This window comes from Euprymna scolopes, chromosome 21 (assembly GCF_053919585.1).
Source record: "Euprymna scolopes isolate OS-2025 chromosome 21, ASM5391958v1, whole genome shotgun sequence".
NCBI classification, from domain to species: domain Eukaryota; kingdom Metazoa; phylum Mollusca; class Cephalopoda; order Sepiida; family Sepiolidae; genus Euprymna; species Euprymna scolopes.
In genome coordinates this window covers 46,906,825-46,930,684 of record NC_136502.1, presented here as the reverse complement: position 1 = coordinate 46,930,684, position 23,860 = coordinate 46,906,825, and the positions used below count along the sequence as shown (strand labels likewise).

At 32.8% G+C, this 23,860-nt stretch overlaps 2 protein-coding genes and 1 pseudogene across 2 annotated transcripts; 1 reads left to right on the top strand and 2 right to left on the bottom strand.

Annotated features, from left to right (window-relative positions):
* Nucleotides 1–868: 868 nt before the first annotated feature.
* LOC145242225 (uncharacterized) lies at nucleotides 869–22,962 on the top strand. Its single transcript, XM_080105223.1, has 3 exons — nucleotides 869–997; nucleotides 3,181–3,256; nucleotides 13,125–22,962. Exon 3 carries the CDS (start codon nucleotides 13,501–13,503, stop codon nucleotides 14,749–14,751), a length of 1,251 nt encoding a protein of 416 aa, XP_079961349.1. The 5' UTR covers nucleotides 869–997; nucleotides 3,181–3,256; nucleotides 13,125–13,500; the 3' UTR covers nucleotides 14,752–22,962.
* On the bottom strand, nucleotides 4,506–4,982 carry LOC145242781 (protein CFDP2-like). Its single transcript, XM_080105917.1, has one exon. It carries the CDS (start codon nucleotides 4,980–4,982, stop codon nucleotides 4,506–4,508), a length of 477 nt encoding a protein of 158 aa, XP_079962043.1.
* Nucleotides 18,330–18,475, bottom strand: LOC145243220 (U2 spliceosomal RNA; annotated as a pseudogene).
* Nucleotides 22,963–23,860: the final 898 nt, after the last annotated feature.

The window sequence follows — 23,860 nt, the reverse complement described above, 5'->3', positions numbered from 1 at the left end:
TTGTATTTAAATTATTATAATATTATGATAATTATTTTAATTCTTATATTATTATAATTCTAATAAATATATACAATTTTTCTTTCTTTTAAAGGTCAAAGACAGTTTTAAGAAATTCTGCTACTTACGGACAGTGCACAAATAAAAACATTATTATTTCGAAAAACATTTTTAACATGTACTTTCACCTAACAATTTAATAAGCAAAAGATGCCATAAAATTGAATTTAACTTGAAAATCCTATTAAAATATATTTATACGGCCTGTAAACATAAATACCATATTTTCCGTGTGTATTTTGTATTTCAATCCGATGTTTAAATATTCGTTTATAAAATATTTAGCTTTTGCCCTTGATCTTTTGGGGCTAAGAGCAAAGTGTAGTATCTGTTCTGATACTACACTTCATTTTTCTTTTCCTCCGTCAGTGAGTGACTGAGAAATACTTCTTATACTGAGTTTTAATTTTCGTCCTAATTCAGAATGCCTCTTTTGGGAGAACTGAAAGTACTAGTGCAGTTTATCAGCATCCCTAAGCAAATTAATTGTTTTGATTTTAATAAAATTCCGTCCGAGAAGGTAAGAGTTAAGACAACCTCTTCTCTTCTCATATCAAAAATTGCTTTCTAAATTTGGCTAGGGATATTAAATTGCGCAAGTGTCGAGCTTGACTTCATCTATATTAAAAACCGATTGCGTCTTTATTCTGCCTTAGTGGCGAAACAAAAAGTTAAATTCTACTGCGTATATTATAAGTAATTTCTTCTTTTTTTTTTTACAATTTCTCTACTGTTAACTATTCTTCACTTTTACCTAAAACTAAACATGCATATGGTGATGGAACATATTTTTGTGGTGACTATTTTAATGGTGCACCGTTTTTCAAGTACTCCCTATTGAAACACCTCGTCTATCTTTTTCTCTAAAAGTTTTATTAAATATAAATTAAATGATTTGAATTCAAAAAGATTACATTTTTTAGATGACGATAAAAAGGTAAGTTATTATTGTTTTTGATTGTATTAACAATGTATTTCTTTGGATTGTTTTTAAATAAAAAAAAAAAAAAAAACGTTTTGTCTTGATATTGAGCTAAGCCAGTGCCAGCTCCGTTTACGCGTTGCAGTTTCCCCAATTTCGTTTTAAATTATTAAAATTGTTAAAAAAATAATTAAAAAAAAAAAAAAGAAGAAAAACGAAAATTTATATTATCATAAAAAGTTAGGAGCAAGAGGTAAACATGATTGTTGGCGACGTAAATTATTTTTAAGTAAATGCGGTTTGAAAATTAATCTTTTATAACCTATTGTTTTAAACGGTAAATATTTACCTGGTTTGTGGTTTCCACCTTAACATTTTCCTTTAAAATAACGACTTTTAGAGGTTTTCGGGTATGCTGAAAACGAATATCGCATTTAAATTTCCCGCAAATAAGTAGTTTTCCGGATATTAAGCAATATCTTTTCTTATGTTATTGCTGGTAGCCGAGCTCGTGCGCGTAAACACAACCCGAAAACTACGCGCAAGCGCCAAGATGGCCACCAGCAATAACAGAAGAATTGATTATTGCTTAATACACGGAAAACTACTGGAGGTAGCCCTGTTTGGAATTTTAGAACACGCCATGGGGAAATAACTCAGTACCGACACCCCTCTTCCCATCTGTAATACTAGCTTTTCTTCTTAAAAATCGAAACGTGGCTACCTTTTGATCGGTATTATAACAAATTGTTTTTTCGCTGTAATACAAAAACTATTTGATGAAATTAAGTGATTTTTTTTTTTTTTTTTTTTTTTGAGAACTTTATTCCATAACGGATACGGACAATATAAATTTTTTTTTTTTTTTTTGATATGTTCATTTTTTTAATGTCTTGATTAAACTGTACAAGTACCTTTTAGTCTTGATAAGATTTGTTATCAACAATTTGTTTAAATATTTGCAATAATGAAATAAAACTATTTTTTTTTATAATTGGAAATTAAAAAATATTTTTAAACAAATAATCAAATCAAACTTTTTTTTATATAATTTGAATTAAATTTGTTCTTGCTAAAATAATAACAGAGGAAATACATCTTTTCTGGTAATAATAAAAATAAAGTTTGTTTCATTTTGTTTGGAAAACAGTTCATAATATATATTCCATTATAAAAGTTCTATTTTTGTTTGATAAAAAAAAAACAGTTCATAAATATATTATTGGGGAAAAACATTTCATAATATAAAAAAACGATCCATAATATATTTTTATTATAAAAGTAAAAGAAACAAAAACCAGTACATTAATTAAAAAAATAAACAATTCATAAATATATATATATATAAAAAAAAACAGTCCATAATATATTTTTATTGTAAAAGTAACAGAAAAAAAACAGTACATGAATTAAAAAAAAAAAAAAGTTCATAAACATATTATTCTAATAAAGGTTGTAATTTTCTTATAAAATTTCAAATAAAGACTGTTTGAATAAAACTTCTATTTTTTATATTTGCATTAAAAATAAAATACATTCTATGCAGTTTTCTTCCACCAAATGGCTTTGTAAACACAGGGATGCAGAAGGTGAATTTAACCATTTTAAAACTTAAAATAAATAAAATATTAAAAAATATTTAAATATTTTTTAATATTTTATTTAAGTTTTATGCTTTCTTTTATTACGAACAGCAAAGTTTCACGATTTTTAAAAAATATTTTTAATCTTTTTTTTTTTTTAATTTGAAGGTCGCATCAGTATTTTACACCATCAAATCACGATTTTTTAAAGTTTTATCATGAATTATTAAAGTTATAAAATATTTTTAAAATACACTTTCTAAAATTGTTTGGTTTTTCTGTTAAATAAATAGTTATAAATATATTAAAATGTATATTTTGTTCGTTTACTTTATTTAATCAAGTGTTTCCATCGTGGGAAATATTCGGTCAATATAATTTTCTAAACAAAATAACATGATTTGACGGTGTAAATACTGATGTGACCCTTCTAGAGTTGTCGAACTTATTTTTGACTTGGCCAGGCATAACTGCCAAACAAGGTAACAAACAATTACTAAGTAATAATAATAAAAAAAAAAATTGGTTGATTTTTTTTTTTTTTGGATTAACATCGGTTGAATGGAGGAGAAATCCTTCATAACTCAGACAATTTTAATTTTTGTTCATATGCAGAGTGCCCTTGTTTGAAGAGCTGGATTTTCCCTACATCAAAAATTGACCTTGTGTCTAACTATGCCCTCGTGTAGAGGTAAGTAAATAGGAACACTGGTTCACAATTTTTTTATTTCATAATGAAGTTGATACTTTCTATTTCATCATGAAACTGACCCCTACCACTCCAAATTCTAAATTAATTTCCATCAAGATTGTCAGTGTGCTCACACATAATTACAGTATTTTTTTAGTTTACCGACCCCTTGGCATTCACCTTTGAATTGTCCCAGGATTGCGTGATGGTCATGTACATGATTGCGATGTGGTCCGTGCATGAGCAGTCATGTCGGAAGCCAGCCTGTTCATCCCGAAGTGTCTTGTCTAAGGCGATCTTCAGCCTCTCGAGAATGCTTCTGCTCAGAATTTTGCCTGGTATGGATAGCAGCATAATTACTCTCTAGTTATTACAAGATGAGAGATCACCTTTCTTTGGCAGCTTTATGAGGTGTCCTCGCTTCCAGTCCATTGGTACTTGTTCTTGTTCCCGGATCTTTGTGAGAAGGGAGTGCAGTATCTCAGTTGAGGACTGGATATCAGCCTTGAGTGCTGTCAGGACTTGCTGCCTTGCCTGACTTGAGGAATTTTATGGCCCTGATGATCTCTGCCTTGCTGGGAGGGTTGGTGTTGATGTCCAGGAGCTGGGTTGAGATGTTTGATGGGGTGGGTGGTGCTAGTCTGTTAAGTGTCTCCTTGAAATGCTCTGCTCATCTTCTGTTGTGATGGCATTCCCATTCTTTCACAGGGTGGCTTGGGTTGCTGTTTTTCCCGAGAGTACTGTGGTGATTTCATATCTGCTGCGGTTTCTGTCTCTGTGGTGAGCTTCTCTATAAACCTTCTCTTGTCTCTACATGCACTGCATTTCACTTCCTTGTTTGTCTCCCAGTATTGCACCTGTAATTCTTGTTTTTCCACCAGATCTTGCATCTGATTTATAGTGTCTTTCAAGTTCTTTCTCTTCGTGATGAGTGCTCATATGTCCGTTGTCAGCCACCCTTTGTGCTTCTTCGTCTTCTTGCCCACGACTGTTTTGCATGTTGTCTTCCATGTCTTTCGGAGATTACTCCACTGCTCTTCAATTGTCTCTTTTTGTAGACGCTCAAGCACACTGAACTTGTTTCCTAGCTTTGTTCTGAATTCCTCTGCCTTTTCCTTGTTTTCGTTGTGGATATTGAACTTGTGTGCTGGTCTTTGTAGGCCCTAAGCTTTGTTCTCACTACTTCCACAACCAGGTGGTGGTCTGATGCTACGTCTTCACCTCACTTCACCCTGACAACATGCAGGCTTCAGCTCCACTTTTGCCCGATTGTGACATGATCAATTTGGTTCTCTGTCTTTCCATCATGGGAAATCCATGTGGTCTTGTGGATAGTCTTATGTGGAAAATGGGTTACCCCAATGACCAGGTCGTTGAAAGTGCAGAATTTGGTGAAAATTTCTTCATTCTTGTTCCGTTCTCCAGTGCCATGTCTGCCCATGATAAGGTCTGTGTCTGTGTTGTCCATGCCAACCTTGGCGTTCAAATCTCCCATCAAGATCTTCATGTCTCTCTTTGGTATTCTGTCCACAGTTGCTTGAATCTGCTCATAAAACTCATCTTTGTCTTCGATGTCCGCTGCGTTAGTAGGGGCGTAACACTGTATTATAGTGTCTTTCCTGCCTTTGGAGTTGAATCTTGCCATGAGAATTTTTAAAGATACAGGTTCCCAGGACAACAGTGCTTGAGTTGCCTCGGGTGTCATCAGCAGCGCTACACTGCCCATGTGTGGTTGGCCTTCTTCTTATCCAGAGTAGAATGTGGTGTCTCCACTCGTCAGTCTTGTTTTTCCACTTTCATTCCATCGGGTCTCACACAGTCGTAAGATCTTAATATTGTATCTGTGCATATCACTACACACCTGTGCAGTCTTGCCTGTCTCCTATAGGGTTCTGATGTTTCTGGTCTTGGCTTTGGTTGTCAGAAGGATTGTCAGCGCATTTCACCCGCTCGTGTCATGAACTCTACTAGAGAGGAGCCTTCCCGGACCAAGAAGTCCACATATGATGTTGTTGCGGTTTCTTTCTTTCTTTTACAGAATTGGGTTGTTGGCCCTATTCTAGTTACCCTGGATGACCAGTGAGTGCTCTTAGTCTGATCTCTACCCTTCAACCTGTTTGGCTTGGGTGACTCTACCAGGAGACAAATCTCTCACCAGCATAGCTATCCGGGTCCTAGAGACACACAAGCCCCCTAACCACACCAAGGTTGCACCCATCTCATCTGGTACTGACCAAACTCAACCTTGCTTAACTTCAGTTATCTTATGAGAATTGGTGTATCAACATGATTATGGCATATATGAAGCAATTCATGAAGGGGATAGGGGAGTAGATGATTTTTGTTTCATCAAAGAATGACTTTGTCTCCTTCTTTCCCTCACATACACACTGTCTTAATTTTGAATTAGTTGAAAATGAAGTTTTTGTTTTAGGAAATGAATTGTTGATTTTTGTGCTTTCCTATCTCCACACACACAGGGCTGTGAACCTCTAGAAGTGTAAGCCATGTTTAGTTTCAGAACAGTTTCCGATGGTTCGTTGTTCTAAACAAGTCTTGGGAGGTGACTGGTTTGCAGTAGACAACAGTTTCCGATGGTTCGTTGTTCTAAACAAGTCTTGAGAGGTGACTGGTTTGCAGTAGACAGTTCCACAGAGCAAAATATTCTTACTGTATCGAGACGGAAAAAACATGCAAAATTGCTACAGAAAAGGTTTAATATTTATGGAGCAATTCTGGTTTCTGATTGGTTGGTAGCAGAACGTGAATTAATTTGATTCGTCAGTTCTTAGCAGCATCGTTTATAAATAGAATCACCCGACTGTATGGGATCATACCCCATTATATTTCCAAAGTATTGCAACATCCCCCCTATTTTATTATAATGGGGAAGTTCCTTGTGTTCGTTCTGCTCAAAAATAAATATATATTTTTATATTCAATTATACATAGCAAAAATTAGAAATCATTTGGATCTTAGAATTTTAGCATGTAAAAAGACGCCATTTTTAATTGTGTTCAAATCTCAAAACAGATATATATGTGTACAGAGAAGAGAAATAAAAGAAATGGAAGGTATCTTAATCTTAAAAAGGGGTGGGTATGTGAAAAAGACATTTCTTAAATTTGGTTATGCAGTTTTGTAAAAAAAGAGAAAAGAAGAAACGCATACATATAAATAAATATACATAAAAATAAACATACATGCAATATGTACCCGATTAAAGAGTTTTTGTTTTGTTTTTTGTTTTGTTTTTTTTATTAAAACAATTAAAAAAAAGATAGGACATTTTTGAATAATAAGAAAAAAAAAACTAATGTGCACAAAAAAATAAATAAAAGTTGATTGTAATTTCTGTGTGCCTTAAAATAAGCATGCAAAAAGTATTTTGTTGAAAAGGAAAATTACCAAGAGGTTTATAAAAAAGTGGCTTTTTAAAAAAATTTTTTTTTATTTCAGCAAAAGTATCAGTTACACATTAGTAGCTTAAAGTGTTAATACAAATAAAATGGTACAGTTTAACGTCTTGTCCAGGACTATTTATTTATTTATTTTTTTGATATATAGAAATTTATATACATACAGGGCCGTAAAATAAAAAGAAAAAAAAATTATTCAGTCGAATCCCCCAACAAGTTTTGGGAAAAAACACTTTAACTTTATTCTTGTTGCGGGTTTCGTGAATACATCAGCGATATTTTGTTCTGATGATATGTAATTCAAAATAATGGATTCCTTTTTCACCACGTTTTTTTATGAAATGGTATTTTATATCTATATGCTTAGGTTTTTGGTTGATTATCGTGTTCTGTGCTAAGACTATACTGGCTTGGTTATCACAATTAATTACTACGGGGCTTTTAGTTAATTCTAGCTCTAAAATAGTCTTTAGGATATTTTTAAGGTAAAATGCTTCCTGGGTCGTGTGTGTGATCACAATAAATTCTGCTTCACACGTAGAGAGAGATACAATCTGTTGCTTTTTAGATTTCCATGAAATAATAGGCTCATTTTCTGAGAGTCTGAAACAATATCCAGATATACTCTTTCGATCTTCGTCGTTTCCCCAGTCTGAATCCGAAAATCCTTCTAATTTTAGGGGATTTTTTGATTTTCTAAATACTAACTTCTGTTCTTTAGTTCCTTTTAAATAACGCAAGACTTGTTTAGCTCTGTTTAAATCCTTCATTGTCGGTCGTGATAATTTTTGTGATGGTTTTGTTACTGTATAGCATATGTCAGGCCTGGTTGCAGTCATTAAATATATAAGACTACCTATAATTTCGCGATATTGTGTCGTTTATTATTTTAGATTCTGTGTATATTTTTATTAATATCATTTTCGACCTGTGTAGAGCGTTTCTTGCACTCTCCCATTCCAAATTTTAATTGTATTTTGTCGATGTATCTCGATTGATTCATCGTAACAAGTCCTTTGCTTTGAGTAAATTCTATCCCCAAAAACCAGGATATTTTGCCAAGATCAGTCATTTTGAATCTTTTACTTAATTTGTTCTTAACATCAGTCAACATTATGTCACAATTTGATGCGATTAAAATATCAACGACCCACAAAACCAAAATCAGTAGTTTATCGTCTTTGTGTTGGGTATATAAACAGGGGTCTACAGCGCATTGTCTGAATTGTTGTTTAATAATATAATCATGAAATACTGTATTCCAACACTGAGTACTCTGCTTTAGACCAAATAATGACTTGTTAAGTCGCTACACACTATTTTTATTTTTCATTATAAATCCCTCTGGAGGGGTAATATAAATTTCACAGTCTGTTGGGGCATTCAAATAAACATTTTTTATGTCCATTTGATGGATGTTTAGGTCATATTGCGATGCAATTTGCAGTAAAATTCTGATTGTCGTTAGGTTTGTGGTCGGTGAAAACGTAGAAAAATATTCTATACCATAAATCTGAGAGTACCCTTTAGCAACAAATCTAGCTTTGTACTGTTCTATGCCTGATGCTGTAGTCTTTTTTGTAAAGACCCATCTTGTAGAAATAACATGTTTATATTTTGGGAGAGGCACTACCGTATAGGTATCATTTTCGGTTAAGGCATCTATTTCTTTTTTCATGGCAATTTTCCATTTGTCACAATGTTCTGAATTAATTGCTTCCTTAAAGCTTTTTGGCATATTTTCCATTGAATAGCAATAGTCGATTTGATAATCTTTTATATTGTCGACCACAAAAAAATCGGGTCGCCTTCTATTTCTTTTGGGATATTTTTCGACTTTATCATCATCATCATCACTATGGATACTCTTGTCTCCGTCATTTTTATTGTCTGCGTTTATTTGAATTATTTGAGGAAATATAATTTCATCTTCTTTATATGACGGGTTTTCATCTGTAAAATTAAACGTGTCTGTGAATTTTACACATCGGATTCTTTTTATTTTATCTTTCTCTGAAAATTGGCTGGACTGTTTTTATCGTATCCAAGAAATATACCTCTGTCGGCTTTAATATTCAATTTACTCTTTTTATCTATATATGCGAAGCAAGTTGAACCAAATATATGCATTCTGCTTAAATTTGTTTTTTTACCACAGAAAGATTCATATGAAGTTTTAGATAGTGTTCTGTTGCGTGTATAGACTGCCGCCATAAGTGCGTACGTCCAAAGGTTTTTGGGGAGTTTTGATTCAATGAGTAGGCATCTTGCCATTTCAAAAAGTGTCCGCCATGCTCTTTCAGTAGTTCCGTTTTGGTGTGGCGATCTGATTTTTCATGCTTGATATGATGGTTAATTAGTAAAAGTTCAAAATCTTTATTGGTGAATTCCATACCGTTGTCAGAGCGAATACACTTTACTTCACCGTAAGGAGCCATGTTGGCTAAATATTTTTTAGTTGCTAGCAGGGTATCAGATTTGTTCTTTAAAAAGTAAACCATTATTAAACCTGAATGGTCATCTACGAAATTCAACACATATCTATAATGTTCTCTGGCCATTGGTTCCACGGGACCGTTCAAGTTACAATGCACCATTGATAGGATTTTTTTGGCCTTCTTGTCTGGTATCTTGTTTTGATAGTTTGTCATTTTCCCTTGTGTACAGACGTCGCAGTTGAAGTTTTTTGATGTTTGTATTTTCATTCCATCAACTACAGTCGGCAACTTTTTGATATCAGTAATATTGCAGTGTCCAAGAATTTTATGCCATGTCTGTGTGGCAGGTGGTTTTCGATGGGACTACGCTATTTAAATAATATAGTCTTTCATTTTCTTTAATGTCGAATACAGTTCCATTCGGGTATACCAGTTTTGATTTATTGGGGTTAAAGTTTATATTTGCACCTTGTTTTGTGGCAGCTTGTACAGAAAATATATTTTGTTTAAATTTTGGGATTAGAAGAGCGTTTTCTAGAATACAGAAACATAGTTCACCTTTATTGTTCTTTAGCAAGATTTTAGCATCGCCTCTTTTCAAAACAATATCATTGACTCGACTCTCGTCAGCCAGTTCTACAAAATGATTTTGTGGCTTAAAGTTGGGATCAAAATTGATAAAATCAGATTCCTTTGTAATCACATGTGCCGTGGCCCCACAATCGACAAGAAAATTATTATTGTTTGTTGAAGCATTAAATGTACATGAAAATAAAAATGTATGATTACTAACAGAGCTCTCCACATTTTTAATGTAGTCGCCATTTTGAGTCCTGTATCTGCATTGAAAACTCTTGTGATTGGGTCGTCCACAATTATAGCAAATATTTTTTGTATTTTTCTTAGGAGAAAAATTGTTTTTGGCAAAGTTGCGGTTTTTATTCCTGGCATGGGTATAATTCCATTTTGGTGTTTTTATGTGTGTATTTTTAAATTTCATATTTGTGGATTCGTTTTTTTCTGTGATCATTTTTCAGTTTCTTCGTAACTTCTGAGTGCTACCTTGAATTGGCTAAAAGTCATGAGTTTTTCTTTCTGGGTTATCATGGTGGTAAATGGCTTGAAATCACTCAGTAATCCCTTAAGGACCATGGAAATTAACAGACTGTCACTTATAACTTCACCAGACATTTTTAAAGAATTTGCAGTCGTTTCGGCTCTTATAATATAATCAGTAATACTTTCAGCTTCCATTCGTTTTAGAGAGGTCAGTTCAGTATATAAAGAAATAATTTTGGGTTTTCCTTTCGATAAATTCTGCTTCACGCGTAGAGATTTTTCTAATGAAAAATAAAAATAGCGTGTGGCGACTTAACTAGTCATTATATGGTCTAAAGCAGAGTGCTCAGTGTTGGAATACAGTATTTCATGATTATATTATTAAACAACAATTCAGACAATGCACTGTACACCCCTGTTTATATACCCAACACAAAGACGATAAACTACTGATTTTGGTTTCATGGGTCGACATCAAATTGTGATTTTGGTTTTGTGGGTCGATGATATTTTAATCATGAAATACTGTATTCCAACACTGATCACACTGCTTTAGACCATATAATGACTTGTTAAGTCACCACACGCAATTTTTATTTGTCATTATAAATCCCTCTGGAGGGGTAATATAAATTTCACAGTCTATTGGGGCATTCAAATAAGCATTTTTTACATCCATTTGATGGATGTTTTCAGGTTATTGGGGGGATTCGACTGAATAATTTTTTTTTATGATATCCTAGAAATTTAACTTGTCACAATTCAAATTTTGATTCGGATCCATCGAAATAAAGACGCACGCTGGGCCCATAACCTCTAGAAGTGTAAGCCATGTTTAGTTTCAGAACAGTTTCCAATGGTTCATTGTTCTAAACAAGTCTTGAGAGGTGACTGGTTTGCAGTAGACAGTTCCACAGAGCAAAACATTCTTATTGCGTCGAGACGGAAAAAACATGCAAAATTGCTACAGAAAAGGTTTAATGTTTATGGAGCAATTCTGGTTTCTGATTGGTTGGGAGCAGAAGTGAATTAATTCGATTCGTCAGTTCCTAGTAGCATCGTTTATAAATAGAATCCCCCGACTGTGTGGGATCATACCCCATTCTATTTACAAAATATTGCAACTGAACCCCACGTTGAAAAATTCAACTCAATTTCAGTTTTTCTTGCCATTGACTATTCATATCCTTGATAATGTAAGCAATCATCAGCATATTGAAATTCCAACTTCCAAACTGAAATCAGTTATTTCTTACAATCTCTCATGGCATTTTTTAATCTATCAACTTTGAAAGTTTCTCTTTTTCCTCACGGATTCAATTGTCAAACTCAATTGCGCTACTATGCCTGTACCCCCAACTGACTGCCTTACCCTAAATGTATGTGCCCTAGTTCTTCTTATGAACGGTATCAAGATTCTAGTATAGTTGATTGCCACAGCACAAAGCCATCATCCAGAGCAAAAGTTTATAATAAAAACAACACAGATATAAGTATAGTATGCAAGCAAATTGTTGCTAGTGTCTCTATGCCCAGGTTAATTCTTCATCAATTTCGGAATATCAGCCAAGACTAACGCTCTCATTTGCAGCCCTTCTCAGTTTAATTCTGTAGCTATTTTCCCTGCATTAGTTCAACTTTTTCTTTACTTTATTTTCCCGATCTCTATATAAACTCTTTTTCTCTACTTCCTTTCATGTCTTTCTTTATATTCATTTTGTCTACTCTCTTCACTGAAATTTAAAGACTTCCACTTTTTCAAAATATTTCTAAGTCTTGACCATCGATGTTATTAATAATATAATGTCACTTGTCTGTGAAGTTCAAAGAACTGTCTTTTTGTAATTCTTACTTTATCTCTCCCAGCAGTCCTATTTGTGTGCAATAGAAACTGATATGCTAACAAAAAGATATTTTAAAACTTTTTTTTTTGTTTGTTTTTTTGCATAAAAAGTTAATGACATGCTGATCAAGAGGAAGTGTCTGTTGACATTAATTTTTATGTTAAAGGAGAAACTAGATAATGTTTTTTTTTTAATAGTTTGATCTGATTTCCAAACACTCACACAGATATATCTACATGTAAACTACAAAAGCACAAATCTCAAACCAAAGTTTTATTTTCATTATGTCTAGAAACGTTTAATGCGTGTAAAACAAAATAATACCAAATTTATTTTAGTAGCAAAACTTTCATAGTCCATGACTAAAAATGCAGACTTTGAACAGAGGAAAATTCCTTAAAATTGTAATGTTATCTTTTGGTAAATGGTTGCAATAATAGATCAAACCAGTCTAAACGTAGACCAAAACATAATTCCATTACCTCTTCAAAAAAAAAATGTAATCAAAGTATAACTGATTGTTGCTATAAAATTTCAATAATGATTCACAGCACATTAGAGATCAAGCTTGATTTTTCTTTTAAACGGTAAATAAATAAAAATAACAGTAACAGAATTTGATAATAGGGTTAAATGTTTGTTTACTAAAATGTTCAAAATGGATGTTTTTTGCATGAAAGACAACATAAAGCTTTATATTAAACCCACCACATTGATGAGTGGTTTGTTAAGATCAAACTGTTTCATATGCATACAAACAATTCATTAAATTGAAAAACATTAACATTTAAAAATAAATTGATGGTTTCTGAAAATAGTAATCTAATTTCAAATCAGCTGAAAACAAAACTATTACAGACACAAGAGAAAGAATTAAAATTTGTTTACATTCAAATTTGATCAAGATAAACCCCAAAATAAAGGAGTTATCACAAGTTAAAATTGAAGGGAATTTTAGTATATTTAAATATTTTTACACACTAAGCTGACTGCTTTGTGATACTTTCTCTAAGCCAATAACTTTCCTGCACCCAATTTTACTTTATTATGTAGTATTTGCTGTTTTTATTTTTTTGTAATATTTTACGTTCTTTTCTTTATTTTCAGGTACCTATATAAAATTTATTGCCAAGATGAAGGGTTAACTCCAATGGTTTTTTTTGATTACCCAACTCAAGGAGACACAAAGTTAAGATAAAACTATTATAATACATATAGAATGCAATAGAAGTTTTCTTTGTAGCTTCCATGTTACTTCAACCGACGAATTCTGGCTCTCCTCTGCAAATTTATACACTTTTCCATTAGCCAAATTGTAGCAACCATGGACTCATTTGAAAAGTGTTAACCATTCTGAAAAAATTAACTGTGAAACAAGAAACAACAATACCTGATTAAATGTTTGCCTGTTTATAACTTCTGTATTATTTCAAAAGACAAATTTTAGTTCTCTTCAGTGTGGAAATTTGTACACTTTTGCATTATGGAAACTATATCAGCCATGGACTTGCTGGATAAGGGGAAGCCATTTCACTGTCATATTTGCGATCGCGACTTTTCTCAGAAGGGCAACTTGCAGATGCACTTACGAACACACACTGGAGAGAAGCCCTATCGATGCAGCATCTGCGAGAGAGACTTTTCACAGAAGGTCAACTTGCAGATGCATCTGAGGATACACACTGGGGAGAAACCTTTCCGCTGCGACATGTGCAGCAAGGATTTCTCTCGGAAAGGAGATTTGAAAATCCATCTAAGAACACACACTGGTGAAAAGCCTTATCACTGCAAAATGTGCAACAAGGACTTTTCACAACATTCGTCGTTGGTTTTGCATATTCGATCTCATACTGGAGAGAAGCCATATAACTGCATCATTTGCGCGAAAGATTTTTCCCGGAAGGGGGACTTAAACAAGCATATGCGAATTCACAAGGGAGACAAGCCATTTCCGTGCGAGATTTGCGGTAAGGCCTTTTACCAGAATTCAGTTCTACTCCAGCATCTTAAAAAACACTACAAGGAGAAGCGCTTCAAGTGTGATGTATGCAACAAGGGCTTTTCTCAAAAATCCAGTTTGCTGATCCATGCGCAAAAGCATTCGGCACCAAAACAATTCCTCTGCGACATGTGCGGACAAGAGTTTTCCAAAGACAAAGACCTCCTAAATCACATGATGACACACACAGGCGAGAGATTGTTTTACTGCAAGAACTGTAATAAGAGCTTCTCCCGCTACGGCAACCTGAAGCGACACCGGTGCACGCAGGCCGACAAGAAACCATTTCACTGCGATATGTGCAGCAAGTCGTTTTTCTTGAAGCGCACTCTGGTGCATCACATCCGCACACACACCGGCGAGAAGCCGTTTAAGTGCAGCGTTTGTGAGAAGTGCTTCTCGCAGAATGGGACGCTCGTAATGCACATGCGCATACACACTGGGGAGAGACCGTACTGCTGTGAAATATGCAACAAAGGTTTCTGTCGCAACGGTGAGCTACTGATACACATTCGCACTCACACTGGGGAGAAGCCGTACCGTTGCGAGACATGTGAGATGACCTTTTCGCAGAACGCACACCTCTTGGCCCATGTCCGCACTCACACGGGTGAGAAACCATTTGTTTGCAAATTGTGCAACAAAAAATTTTCACGGAACGCGAATCTCTTGAAACATGCTCGCACACATTCGGAAGATTCAACTGCACAACAGGAATCAACGATTTCCGAATAAAAAATTTTTTTTTCTGGATTTTTTAGACGAGGAGTGATTATTTGGATTCTTTGGACTGCTGTTCTCATCTTAGGTATTATTTTGGATTGATGTAACATGTCAAAATCAGGAATATTTGAGTCTAATTCAGGAATCTGCATGGAAGCCATTCATTTGGAGCAAAAAGTTTTCCCGGATTGCAAATCTTTTAAAACATGTGTCCTCACATTCTGAAGAGTCTGCTGTGAAACAAAAGTCAGTGATATCTGATTAGATCTTAAGTAAATATGGCTAGAATTTTTCTGGATCAAGTAGAAATTCCTGCAGGAGTTCACCTTACAATTGATCCTAGATCAAAGATTCTGATTGTTTTCCTAGAGTTTTTTTTTTTTGTTTTGTCTCCAAGACTACAATATAAGCTTACAATCATGTAAAATGTGAGAAAGGAAAACATTTTTAATTAGTTGAAGATGACAGAAAAAAACTCATGCATTGCTAGTGTTCACATGTAATGCCTTTCTATTTTATGTAGAAAATTCACTCCTAAATTAACCTATCATTATGAATTTTGGAATGCATCTGTATGACGTACAGGTGATTAATGTGGGTTCTACTTAGTTTTTTGCCAAGAGAGAGTGGAAACATTTCTTGAAAATTCAAATCCTCCATTTCTTGTGTCTAATTATACTAAATAAGGATCTTTGTAGATACAAAAATGCACAAAACATTGATGTAATTTTTTTTCCGTTCCCTTTACAAAACTCAATCATGTTCTACAAAATCAAAATAATTTTTCCTCTACAAAACAAAACACCATAAATAAATATTTAAAGATATAAAGAACTTGAAACATAAAGCTTTTACCAAAATTACTGGATTCGTCATTAAATAATCTAAAAAGGGTTGATATGTCGTAGGAGAAAAGAATCACTCAAACCAATTCTTGTGAAATTTTAACAGTAGGTATTAAACATCAATTAATAAATATTCCTTAAATTTCAATTTCTTTGGAGAATTTTAAAAGGTTTTCAAGGGACATAATATGAGCACAACCTCTTATTTAAAAATTTAGGCTTGCATTAAATTTTGCCTATAATCATTAAACATTAATGAAGTAAGATTCTCAAAACATTTTATTGTAGTATCTAAATCATTAAATGAATTTTGATCAAAATTGGAATAAGTATTCTAAACATAAGGTTTACCCAGGTTATATTTCGATTTGAATCTTTGTAAGGGAGACATAAAAGTGATATAAAACTGTTTTATTAGTGGAACAGATTTTACCCATTGTAGAATCTATATTCACTGTTATTATTCACTAGCAGGGGGCACCTAACCTTGCTGACCGTAAAATATACTTAATATTATTGTTGGGAGGATTAATCAGAATCGGGAATTGAAAAAATCGGAATCAGAAAAATGTGTGCCTATTTTCCGATGCCAAAAACGATTCTTTTAATTGGCTTTTTTTTTTATTTGATTTTCTGCAAAGAAAATTCTTTCTACTGCTGATATTAATACTAAAATAATGAATATCTATTAATTTTAAGCTAAAATCGATCTTTACGTTTGCAAAATCATCTGCACATTTTACATGTGTTTTTTTTTATGCATATGGTGAAAAATAACAACTTTATAGTTAAATATTTAGATATTTATAAAGAATCGGAATCGGTAATTGTATCGGAATTGGGAATTTAATACAGAATCAGAAAAAAATGTTGGAATCGTCCCATTCCTACTTAATATATTTTAATTCATGCAGATTTTGTATTTCTTATTACAGAGCCAATTCTCTATTGAATATTCATATATATATATATATATATATAATACTGATTTCAAAGTTTAAAAAAAATGACTTGGGTGCCATCAACCAGAATCAAAATGAAAAAAATTTAATACTCCAGTCATGTTCTCTCATTTAGCACTTCAGTCGCATTCATTACCATTTGAACTAACCCGACTGATAAGAAATTTATAGAATTAAACCACTTTTAGCTATGATTAGTTTATGCATGCATAAACTAATAGAAATATCAGCAAGTTGAAATGAACTTTTGCATTTCAATTTGCTGACTTCTGTATGCGTTCATCCATCCAAACAGATTTTCATTGTTATAAACCAATACTTAGTGAAGGATTTCCTATTAATTTTAGTATCATGTGCTCAGCTGTTTAAGAGTTCAAATATTTACACACACCTATACATGCATCTACTGTTTTATTTATATAGATTATATATGGGATAATCATGTTGATAAACCGGTTCCCTTTAGAATTTCAAAGTTAAGCAATGTTGAACCTAGTCAGCATCAGATGGGTTACCATTTGAAAAAAATATCAGGTGCTATATGTAGGAAGACATTGACATCTCCCTGCAAGAACGTAATATCATTTCACCTACAAGCAACTGGGAAGTGCTTGTGAATTTAATATTTAATAGGATGAATGTTGCTTCAGTATGGTTTGATATTATTTATATAAAATAATGTCTCAGTTATTGCTATTAAATTAAATAAATAAAATTCTCGAACTGAAATGTTTTAAAGAAAACATTAACATTAGTGTGAGCACTGGTGAAGCCAATTTTTTTCTTTCAATTTTGATGGCAATATATTGCATATAAGATGTACACATATAATATAAACATATAATATATTATGTATTTTCAGTATTTACTTTAAACAGTGCTCAATCCATGAGTTGAGCCTAGTAGAGAAATTGACCTGATGATTTACCCCGCAACAATGTAACAAACGTTTTGGTGTAGGTTATTTGCCATAAGTTAAGTTTATTCTCATAATTCCTCTGCTTCCATCTCTCTTATATATATATATATGAGAGTGATGAATTTTTTATTTGTTTTTGATTATTGGGAGATAGGGCTTGGTTAGACATCCAAAAAGTTATACTGCATGGTAAACAAGGCCGATAGCCATTAGTTGTGTGCTCTCGTGTAATGAATGAATGCGTGAATGTAGGATTGACATGAAATTCTTAAAGATAAACTAAAATGACCAAAAAAATGGGCTGAAATAACGTAAATGAATAAAAAGTAAATGACTTAGAATGACTTTAATGAACTTAAGGATGAATTGAATGACCTTAAGAATGACTTGAATGCTTAAAAAATAACTAGAATCCTTCAAAAACAACTTGAATGATCTGGAAAATGACTTGAATGGCTTTGAGACTGACTGGTTGTAAAGTGGGTGATCATTTTACATTAAATTAATGCAGAAAAGTGATCCCCACTTTATATCACAAAGTTACAAACATAAGTGCAGCATGTAGTAAGAACAGATGGTATTTATTTGCTCCCCCACCGAGCAAATTAGGCACAAGGCCAATTTTTAATGTGAGGAGTGAAGGGAGGGAGAAGGGAAAAAGGGGACCAGCTCCCGAGAGGTGGGAAATGGGAGCTGGTTAATGGTCAGGCATGTGGGGTTGCCCCCACATCTGGTCTTTGCTAGTCATAGCTAGTCATAACTTGCAGCATCTGCCGGAACAGATGGTATTTATTTATTTGCTCCCCCACTGAGCAAATTAGGCACAAGGCCGTTTTTAATGTGAGGTAAAAACCAGCTCCCCTAAAAGGGGTCACTCTGGTTGCCAAAAATAATAATTGTCCCAGTATAGAGGGTTTCCCCTCCATTGACTGGTACAAATTATCTTAAGTGCAGTATCTGCCGGAACAGATACTACACTTTGATCTTGGCCAAAAGGCCAAGAAAAGGGTATTTATTTGCTCCCCCACCGAGCAAATTAGGCACAAGGCCGATTTTTAATGTGAGGGGTGAAGGGGAAATGGGGACCAACTCCCCGGGGAGTAGTGGAGCTGGATAGTGACAATTGGTATGGAGGGTTTCCCCTACATTGACCAAGGTCTTATATGTGGGGTCGCCCCCACATATAGTCTTTGCTTGCAGTATCTGTCGGAACAGATACTACACTTTGTTTTGATCTTGGCCAAAAGGCCAAGAAAAGATTAAAAAGCTAAGAACAGCATCTATTAACAACAGACCTTTGATCTTAACCAAAAAGGCCAAGCACAAAAGTGTTACAGACAGACCGACCGACAAAGTGACTTATAGAGTCACTTGCACGCGACTAAAAACATGAAAGACATTTGTGGAAAATAAGAAAGAAAATGGAGGAAAGAAAATAACAAAAGCATATAAATGAGTATAAAAAGCAATGAGAAAAAGGAAAAACCTCATATGGAAGGAGGGCAATGGTACTTATCTTTAGGCAGTTTTGTGCTTGCTAACTTTTGTGTGATAATTATATATCTACTAAGGGGTGGGGCTGAATTGCCCAGTTATAAAATACGGCTAAATATGATATTTTAATTTATGGAGATTTTGTAAACATTATTAATAGTCAATTTAAAAAAAGAAAACTAGACTTGGATGCCATCTTATCGTGCTATTAAAAAAAAAAAAAATGCATGGTGGGAGTGTGTAAGAAAGCTGACAATTTTAAAAGATAGGAATTTTAAAAAGGAGCAATTTTAAAAGAAACGTTATTAAAAGAAAAAAAAATGCTGTATGGTGAGCACGAACTTTAAAAAAGTTAAGCTTGTAAGCAAACAGGCTATCTATTGGACCAAGATGAAACCGATGTTATCACCTTGCAATTTTATCTTTTTAAAATAAAAGAAACAACCAACCGTTCACGCATGCGTGATTAACAAACACTGTCGAAGCCAAGATTTTTACCTGACCCGCACCTTCAAACAAAACATTTTTACATGAAATAATTGAGGATTTTATTTCTAATTTTTTTATATGTGTCTGAGAGATCGCTCTTTCTAACAGTACCAGGTTCATGCCAGTTCAATGCGGATGACAAAAGTTTTTAGTGGATATACAAACACACGGAAACCAAAATTTATACAACCGAAAATTATATATACATTAATTCAATTTTTACATTAATAATATTTTTCAAGTTATTTTCCATATATGCAACCTTTGTCAAAAACATCTGAACTACTGTCGCTGTTATTTTTTACATTACAGAATTTGTTTTCAATGCTTAAAAATTTAGATTGATCAATCGCTCTTTTATAATAGAAGACCACAGATATGTTTTATCAATTTCAGTTTCGAAAATAACCCTTCATACCTTATGATTAAAGATGTAATAACATTACCATCTAATTTCCTCTATTTTATTTTTATTATCTAATCACTGCTTATCTAGGCTAAAAGCCACTGAAGGATAAGAGTTAATGAGACTGAAATTACTATCATTCGAAAGATTAGGAAAATTATGGGACCACTAACATTGACTAACAGTATGAAGATAGTACTTATCAGTGTTTTTTTTTCTATAAGTACTTGTTAACATTGAGCTTCAAGTCAACCTGGTTGTAATCAGCAGGGAAGTAATCCTACAGCAATGTATTCCACAACCATTGCAAAAGCTCTGTCTCTGAAAATTCCATCTGATGCTAGAGATGAGAGGATAGAAAATGACTAATGCAATGATCAAAATTTGATTACTTGGTGGTTTATAAGAAGAATTTGTGGACATTGGATTTCAAAACAACCATGTCGTAGTCTGCAAGAGGAACAATTACATGGTGATGTGTTGCTATGGTATAAAAAAATTGTAATCATTTTTGCAATATTTAAATGATACATACTTATTTGTATACCCCAGAGAGCTTTGCCACATGTATGAAAATAAAATTCCACAACCCTTGCAAAGAAGCTCTCTGAAAATTGCCATCTAATGCTAGGCACATCGAGAAACAAAGGAAACCATTTTTCGAAAAATGAGTTCCTGCTGTGAATGTCTTGTGAGAAGAAACAAAAAATTGAACGCTCCAGGCCACTACTTTATTTTTTAATGTTCGAGTTCATTTCCACAAAAAATAACTCTTTCTTTTCAAATATATCAATGTTTTCTGTGGCTAATTTACAGTTTTTTTGTAAATACTCAAGACTTCAAGATATTGCTGGATTAATATCTTTTACTAATGTATCACTAATTATGAAGGCCAAAAGCCACTCAAGCATAAAGATTAATGAAATGGATGGATTGTCCGCTAATTGATGAAAAATATGAGAGGATAAAAAATGATTAATAACATGAACAAAATTTGAATATGGTTTATAAGAATGACTATGTTGTAGTCTGCAAAGGAGCAGTTCCATGGTAATGTGTTGCAATGATATAAAAGCAAGTGAAATCATTTTTGTAACTTTTTAACAATACATATTTCTTATTTGCATACTCCAGAGAGATTCGCCACATGCTTGAAAACAAAATTTTGCCAATTATCACTATCTTAGTTCAATCTTTCAATTATCAGGAGCAGCATGCTACTCTCGATCCTTAACTGGTCAACCATCTCTTGACCTTTCTGAAATTAAATTTTGATATGATTTCTTTACATAGTTGGAGTCTGGTAGCTGGAAAACATGTCCAAACCATGTTAATCTTAACCTAGCAGTTGGACCTGAATAACATTTAAGCTGATATATTAAACTTGGATTCTGAATTTTTATTTGTTATTATACTATGTTATCGTATTATGATAGACTACTTTGCTACAGTTTATTTTTAAAAAATGATGTAATCCTGCCTGGACAACTGGTAATATGGAAACATTTTTCAATAACCAATGAAACTCAAAATTGATTCATATTTTTAGTGTAGAATATAACAAAAATTGTTTCTCATTCTCATTAATTTTTTTTTTTTACTGTATAAGTTTAAAAGTATTCAAAAACGTTTTTTAAACTTAAAAACTAAAGTGATTTTTACTGCATCTTTAGCAGTACCTGATAATTACAACTATTGTTTTTCTTTGTGGTATATTAGTGATTTTTACATAATCATAATGCCAAGGAAAGCTATTAAATGGCAATATTCTGTGAATTCACACATCTTTATATAATGCTTAATCTGTTGGTCATGTCACTCTGTGACAGATTTCAATCCATCTAAAATGCTTTTTCAAAATTAAGCATGCCACTGACTAATGTTCAAATCAAGTTTGGCATGGCGTTTTTGTTTAAATTGAAATTTGATCTTAATTTTAATTTAAGATTGAGCACTTTTGAGTGTATGTAAATATCTTTATTTGAAGCATCCTTCAGTCAGTGGGTAAGTCTGTCAGTTTGGTTGAGTATCAGTCAGTGAGTCTGATGGTTAGGTTTCATTGGGTTATGATGGTTAACTTTGACTTAGCACTTACTTTGACCATTTAAGCTTAATTTTGAACTAGCATTTATGTTGGTTTGACAAGCTTAAGTTTGAAATAGCATTTCTTTTGGTCTTTTAGACTTATGTGTAACTGGCATTTATCTTGATCTACCAGTGACCTTTGTAAAATAAATAAATAAATAAACGGAAGGCCTTTGCGATTTAACATGATGTCATACACTTTGGTTTAGGTGAGACATGCTTACAAGTTAGCCTGTCGATAATGAATAATAGCTTCTTTTAAAAAGTATTTGAAAACATTAAAAATTGCATCCATAAAAGGAAAGGGGCATAATACAATTTATATTGAAATTGAATTGTATTCTATATTAATTTAAAAAAAAAAGAAAAGAAGACTAAATTCAAATGAATAGTTTAATTATGCAGGTGACTGCGGACTGCCTATGAATTTAATATTCTCTTGACACTTTCTCCTTCAGAGGAAGCCAGTTCAACCTTCCTAGGTTGAATGCTGTACAGCAGGCAAATAACAGTTAAGCTTTGTGTTGTTTCTGCATTAAAGCAAGTAAAATAGTGTTTTGTAGATTTTAAAGGATAAAATTTGTTTATTATTTATTTATTATTATGAACAATTAGAAGATAACTTTTCTTAGAGACGTTATTCAAATAAAAATATGCAAAGTCAAGCAAGGCTTATTACAGTATTTTATACTATGATATAAACCTATTTGTTGTGCAGAAAATGTTGACTATGACGTGTACAAATATGCATGTTTTAAAGCCGAATATAATATTAAAATTATAAATTAGTAAACAAGCAAGCCGTAATTAAATAAACGCAGTTTATAAACAAACGATAAATACGTTTTAAAATGAAAAGAAAATAACTAAAAATGAATAATGAAGTTTTTAACTTATTAAACTTGTCGCTACAGAACATTCAAACTATTTGCCAATAAATATATAAAGTTATTTTTATCCATTTCACTTGGTTTAAATTGTATTTTTTGTCCTGAAATAAAGTTCTTTTTAATGTGTTCAGAATGTAATTTTGATTTAATCTTTTAATCATTGGTAGTTATTGACTTTTTTTGTTTGTTTGTTTTTTTGTAGCACCAAATATATTTTACTTGTTTCAGAATTTTATAATGCACAAAAAACTTTGATACAAAAAACAAAACTGGACATTCTTTTTATACAAAATGAAACAAATTTTAACAATGTAAAAGCGAAAATGAGGTGGTTTTTTTTTAGTTGATATATTGTAACATTTTAAATGTTAAAGAAGACGAAGCACATGATCTTTTATGTAAATATGTACATTTTCAGATGTTCTCATCAGTGAGCGATTAAGTAATCAAATGAAACCAATAAAATCTCTTTATTCATAGGTTGCATAGGGTGTTTACTCTTTATCTAGTCAGGTAGAAATCCAAGAAACAAAAACCATCTATACATACAAATGGTATTAGAAATATTTATGTATCTAGAATACCATGGCAAAATAGTAGTTTGGGCATGGATTCCTTAGCCATGTAGGCATTAAGGGAAATCAAACAGTCGACACATTTTCAAAAGAAGTTCATAAAATGACGGTAACAACTCAAACTTCCATTTACAGATTACAAGACCAAAATCAACCTCTACATAAGAAAATGGCAAAATACATGGGACATGTTTCCAAATAAAAAGTCGATAAACATCAACCCACAATTAAACTGGAAATCACAGAACTACTACCTAATCGAAGATAAGATATATTGAGCAGAATTAGAATTAACACATACTTAACTCATGCCTACCTTCTCAAAGGAGAAATAATGCCTTGGTTAGTGTTAGTCGGTCACATACTGATCAACTGCCAAAAATATAAGAACATTAGCAAGAAAAGCTATCACGCAACAACCCTTACAGAGCTATTCAAAGAAGTACCCGCTCTTTA